Source organism: Triticum urartu, chromosome 7 (assembly GCF_003073215.2).
Source record: "Triticum urartu cultivar G1812 chromosome 7, Tu2.1, whole genome shotgun sequence".
Lineage (NCBI taxonomy): Eukaryota > Viridiplantae > Streptophyta > Magnoliopsida > Poales > Poaceae > Triticum > Triticum urartu.
The window spans coordinates 458095344-458101873 of record NC_053028.1 but is presented as its reverse complement, the minus strand read 5'-3'; the positions used below and the strand labels follow the sequence as shown (position 1 = coordinate 458101873).

Below are 6530 nucleotides of genomic sequence, written 5' to 3'. Positions count from 1 at the left end.
CAAGGGAATGATTTCTGTCGATACTACGTTTGCGAATTCATCCGCCGCACGACCTGTGAGCGGGGCTACTCTGACGAACAATATGAAGTGCGTAAATAACAACATTCACAATTTTATTTTATTACCATCATTTGTGTTGAGTTTCATTCATTCATATATATATATATATATGTATATATATATATATATGTATTGACCCCCTTCTTCAAATTAGATGTTTCGGAAGCGGGATAAACTCCTAGCACCAGCTCGCATGCGAGTAATTCAAGAGGAATTGGCGGCATTCTTTCTTGACCACGTGATCGCTGAAGACGGAGAATACAATGTGGACCATGAGTCCGTATGTTAGAAGATTATATTTGTAAGAGATAATTATTGTATATATGTAGCCGGTAGTGTCGGATAGATATACGAGAACTTGTTGTTCGACCAATCTCTCGGAGAAGGAGAGGTGGTCGATATCACTTCTCTCTGTATGCATATATGTTCATGACGATCTTCTGTTTCCTTCGTTTGCTTACTAGCTAGCTAGCGTGTCTAGTCCTCTCTATACGTATGTATAGTACGTAGCGTCGACCAAGCACGGACATAAGAGAAGACACTTCTCTCTATTAATTATAGCTAGCTAACACAATATATGAAACACTTAAATTAACCCCCCAACCCCCCCTTCAAAAAAAAAAACCCCAGCCACAGAAATGCTGACGTGTGGATGCCTATTGGTCTCGGTTGGTGCCATTAACCGGGACCAAAGGCCCTCCTACCTGGGCTCCGCGCACAGGCCACGTGGAGTCCCATCTGTCCTGGTTCTGGATTGAACCGGGACTAAAGGGTCGGTACTAATGCCCTGTCCCTTTAGTCCCGGTTCAGAAACCGAGACAACAGACCCTTTTTCTACTAATGTATTTGACACTATAAGGGGCGGCGCCAGGCCCCAAGCTGGGGTGTGGTGGACAGATCCTTCGTTGACTGTAGCACAAATGGCTATGTAGCATACCATAGCTAGTTTAGCTATACGGGCTTGCCTATGACGTGCGTTCATCCTGGCTCCGCTACCGGCACTGTATCTCTTGGTCTTATGCCTTCAAGCCATGTCGAGTTACAGAAATTTAATATTTCACCACCACAACGGCCACCGTTGTAGGCCAACCTTAATATATATAATACTCATGCCATTTAAAATTGGAAGACATTTTTTTGTATCTATAAATACAATGTTGTAACCAACAAATGCTTTATCAATATACCGGTTACATGACATGAAACGGATGTCATTAGATTTGTTCTCAAAATGAGTTCTTACGATTATGATTATATATCATGTAAGCACTTATTAATGATGTAAACGTTAGACAAAGACTTGTCTTGACATCCTATATTTTGGAAGTAGGAGGTATATAGATAAATATATCTTTCTAACATTGCAGGGTCTAAATACTACTCCCCCTGTTCACAAATATAAGATGATTTACAAAAAAGTTACTCCTTCTGATCCATATTACTAATTGATATAATTTTAGGTGAAATTTCTAGGAACTTTAGATATCTAACTATTATGAAAATTGAAAAAAAGTTATCCTCCATGAAGTACTTGACTTCCCAAATAAACATAATCAAGTACTAGAATTCAACAGATGTCATCAACTTCAGTTTTGCACCATCGTCAAGTTCACATTTGCAATCGATCGAACCTCACTCTTTATAATACTCCATTTGTATCTGTAGAGCATATTTTGTTTCAATAAGACAATATTTTGATCAGTAGGAGACTGGAGTTTTGGCTCCTAGGTGTAGATACACCTATTATGAAATATGTACAAAAAATACATTTCAAAATATAAAAAAATTCGAGAAAAAAGCCCCACGATTATCCGGACATCCTATGTTGGCACACAAAAATTCAGTGAAAAAGATATTTTTGTGGCATGTATAGAAACGATTATAAAATGCCTCGTGAATAGCTGTAATCAAGCGTCAAAAATTGTCTTTTCTACACAAGCCACAAAAAAAATGTTATTTTTCATCAAAACTTGGTGCACGCACATATAATGTCCGGATATACACGCGGGACTTTTTCTTTCTTAAAAAATTTAAACTTTTTAAAATGTGTATTTAGATAATGGGTGCATGTACACCTATGAGCCAAAGTGAATTCCCGGATCAGTAGTTGCTTTGTTAATATGTTGTTCATGTGACATGCAATTGATGTCACTAGATTTGTTTCCGAAAGTATTTATTATGACTTTGATTTCGTACTATCCAAGCCACTTATTAACGGGGTAAATATTGGTTAAAGACTTGTCTTGATGGGACAAAATATTGGTCACTATATTTTGAAACATAGGCAATATGCAGATAGATACAAGTTTTTTTTACTCAAATTGTGTTTATAGTATTAGATTAGTAGAATGTTGGGTATGACCAGGTATAGGGTACTCTGGACAAAGGGAACATAATACCTACGACTATACGACACACAATTCTTGCCGAACATGCATCTGAACTTGTACAACGTCGAGAAATCCAACCACCAGAGTATCCGCAAAAACTTATAGATAAACAAATCTCGTTGAATCGCCACCGTGCCAAGCATATCGGCGGAGGTATCACCCCAATTTAGGCATACATCTGCACTAGTATCATTGGACCAAGCCGATAGTTTTGTCTGAGAAGACATAGATACTTGTTGGTAACATTGCACACAATAAAATACTGTGAATTGAACTAAGTAGGTGAATGGGTTTTAGAAAAAGTTCAAAGATCTAATTATTATGAAAAGTAAAATAAATAAACACGTAGTCCTGCTCCATATATATTGTTATTTTTACCTTTTTGAACTATATTAGTCCCCAAATAAACATGATCAAGTACCAGAATTCAAGAAATATCTCATCAATATTATTAGTAGTAGTTAACTGAGTACACTGCACTTAGTATAGTAGCAAAAACGCAAGGAGACTTTGCACGTGTCATTACACGTACGCTACAGTAGTTACAACTATACGTACTTGTGGTTACATCCTTAATTAATTTACGAGATAGCTTGTGCGCAGTAGGCATCGGTCATAGTATATTGGTTCGTAGCAGCTTTCTTCAGCCTTCAGCTGGTGGCGCTGAGTAGGGAGATGATGTCGAGCGAGACGGAGCAGAGCTGCTTGAGCGCTTCCTCCCTGGCGGCGAGGTCGGCCGGGTACGCCCCGGGCCTCTGGCGCCGGAACAGCGCCTTGCACACCTGCGGGTACTCGGCGGCGGCGCCGACGTAGACGGCGGCGTAGTCGTAGTCCTGCTGCGCGATGGAGCCCCTCGCGGCGGCCAGCGCGTCCCGCGCCTCGCCGTACTTGGCGGAGCAGGTCCGGAGCAGCGCCTGCACGGTGCCGTCGACGGCGGCGCCGCCCTGCGCGGTCACGTTGGCGCCGAGCGCGGCCGCGGAGGCGGACGCGTTGGAGGCGGCCGCGGAGACGGCGATGGCCGAGAGGCCGCGCACGTCGGCGGTGGTGCTGGAGGGGTCCGCGGCGAGCGCGGCCACGCAGAGGTCGTAGTAGGCGGTGGAGTTGCAGGTGGTGCGGACCAGCGCCGCAGCCACCGGGGCGGCGGGCGCGGGCGGCGGCGACGGCGGCGGGGAGTGCTTGGCGTGGCCGCCGTGGCCGTGGTGCGAGGTTGGGCCGGAGCGGGAGCCGAGGGCGCTGGGCGCGAGGAGGGAGGCGACGAGGAGCACCAGGGTGGCGGTGGTGATGGCCATTGTTGGCGCCATTTTTCCTTTTCTTGCAGTGAGATGTTCGTGGCTCTGTGGAAGAGGAGGAGCTGCTTCTTGTTGTGTGTGACTGCCTTTGGAGAGGGAAGAGCTGTGTGCTGTGTTGGTGGGAGAGAAGGCAAGGGGGTGATGGGGTTTTATAGGAGGAGGAGGTGGGATTACCTGGCTAGTCTAGTCCATCCTTATGGCTGCCAAAATTGACTCCTAATCAGCCTAATTATGTTTTGTTGGGGGTCATCAAGTGGAGCAGTCCACCATGCCATATGCTTCCTCTCTTCTTCTGCTCTTCACCTCCATTTTTCTGTTACGACTCTCGGTCAGAGTGCTGCTGCATTTCATAAAAAATAAAGACCGGCTTGTGGAAAAAATATACTCCTTTCACCTGTGCGTCTAGATACATCCATTTTAGTGTCAGGTAATTCCGGACGGAGGTAGTAGTATCACTAGATGGCATGCTTTGATCACTTTTTTGTTATTGCACATGACCGTCGGCAGTGGTGGAGCTAGTGGCGGGTTACGCCTGGGACTGACATAGCTTGAGCGATAAACTCTCACGATTTCCAGTACTTTGTAAGATGAAATTGCAGGATGTTGTTAATAGGCCTATCTTCGCCACTGACCGCCAGCAGAATGTTTGTCATGTACAAATATAATTAGTAGTGTATAACAAAATTGAAACACCTCCTAATTACGGGAACATAAACAAAGGCAGAGTTGAGACTTTCAATGCCAAGATGATCACTATCCTCGGCACGTGCATGGGGTCCACTTGCATGTGCCGAGGACAACATTCACTTACACGAGTGTAGGCTACCTCAATACTGTGGCTACTTCGCTGTCCCTCGTCTTTGTTTTGACCGACGTCAGGGGTCGAGTCAACCTCCCCTAGGTGTATGTTGTCTGGAGAAGATAATAAACAGTAAAATACCTAAAACTTAGATGGTTACCGCAAAACTTGCTCTCGAATTTAGATTTATATTTTCTAAATTTTGTAGCTTGGCGGTGAAACTATATATCCTCTTACCAAGCATCGATCCCAAATAGCCGATACTTCTGCCCAATTCATATCTATATACGGAGCGGGTTCAATCGTCATGACATCAATGGTCTAGATCCTAGGAAGAGAAGTCACTAGGACCCAAAAATCCTTGGACTCGTATTTGTTTTTCATCTCCTTTTTGTAACTCCCAAGTTTACCGAGGTTTTCCTAATATGTAACTAGAGAATGTAATTGTGAAATGAATACTTTAAAGATTGTGTGATGTGAAGACAGAAAAAGAAAAGAAAAAGAAATACTAAATGTTTGGAAGTGTGCAAATAACTTGGGTGGGTGGTATAGCTTAGGCAAAATCTAGCTAGACCGGATGCTCCACTATAAATATCAAGTGGAAAAAGATCCTTGTTGTGGATGGCTATGTAATTCCTTGGAGTGGGACACTATGAGTACGCTACTAATATATATGGACACATGTTGTTTCCTCTTATATTGCAGTGCACTAACAACCCAATCGATGATATTGGCTTGTTTTGGAAGTAAAAATGGGTTATTTAAGTTGGTCTCGACAAGTAGCAACTGATGACATTGTGCACTACTACTAAAAAAAAGTACTCTTGCCGTTGGCATTTTACTTATTTAATTTCGCTGCTGTAGGACTGTACATGTTTCTCGTGCGTGTATATGCGACCTAGCTTGTTGATAACAACGATAGTGTCAGTGCTCACTCCACGACAAACATACTTAATTCCTTTTTCAGAGGATTTTTTTTGTCAGGCACCGGACATTTCAATTTTAACCGTGTGCTACAAAAAATATCCGGTTCCAGAAAATTAGTAATTAAATAAAAATCAAGAAAATCTGAAAATATTGTTGAAATAAACTGGACCATTCATTGAACTCGTAAAAGAAGTTCCACAAAAGAAAAGAAAAAACGTTGATTTCAGGGCAAAAAAAGGCAACAAAAAGTGTCAACAGTACCAATAGATTTGATTTTTTCCTTGAAGTCAACAGTGATTTTTTATTAGCAAAACATTACATACTATTGCAAAAGAAAGTCAAGTTATTAAAAAAAACTTCTGAACTTTTTTGACTTCTTTCAGTTGTTAACTTTGTCCTATATCGGGTGTACATACACCCAGGAACCAAATAATATTTCACATGTAAAGGCATCTTCAACAGGGACCCTTAAACCACCTACATCCGTTCGGACCGCGCGGTTCGGACATGTTTTGCCATCCAACGCGGCCCTATATCCGTTCACGGGTCGGTCCGGATGTCTTTTTTACCGCAAACTGGAGTCAAACTCGGGGGGGGGGGGTGCTTTGCGAGAGTCAAGACACCAACCACGTAGGACTCTGCCCCCAGGCCCACTGAAATCCTCCTCCCGGTCCCTTCTTCCAAGTCCACCATTGCTCCCCCCTTCTTTCATCCGCACCCTTGTAGTCTGTCTCCGCCGTTGTACCTCTCTGGTCGCCGTCCAGGCATCCCCAGACGTCTGCACACCCCACCCACGAGACTGTCGGCCTTGGACTACACCGATGTCCATCCAGGAATCCCTCTGCGGCTAGATACCCTTTGCATCCCTGTCGGCGCCGTCCATGGTAGACACCGCGCCTGGCAGGTGTTCGATCAAATGTCATTGAGCTTTTTTTAAAACTTCTTATTGTTTTCTAGAGAAGCACGATGGAGGGGTACTCAATGTACAAGGATGAGTTGTTGTGCGAGGTGTGGTTGGACGTTTCTGAGGACTTTGTATGCATGAACAAGGGCCCGATCTTTTGG

The 6530-nt window shown here is 43.6% G+C and overlaps 1 protein-coding gene across 1 annotated transcript; it reads right to left on the bottom strand.

The window, feature by feature from the left end:
• Nucleotides 1-2868: 2868 nt before the first annotated feature.
• On the bottom strand, nt 2869-3868 carry LOC125521606 (pectinesterase inhibitor 28-like). Its single transcript, XM_048686663.1, has one exon. The coding sequence runs from the start codon at nt 3749-3751 to the stop codon at nt 3101-3103; it is 651 nt and encodes a 216-aa protein (XP_048542620.1). The 5' UTR covers nt 3752-3868; the 3' UTR covers nt 2869-3100.
• Between the last annotated feature and the right edge of the window lie 2662 nt (nt 3869-6530).

Excerpts from the sequence above, each read along its gene's own strand:
- LOC125521606 (XM_048686663.1), bottom strand. The coding sequence starts at position 3,751 with ATGGCGCCAACAATGGCCATCACCACCGCCACCCTGGTGCTCCTCGTC.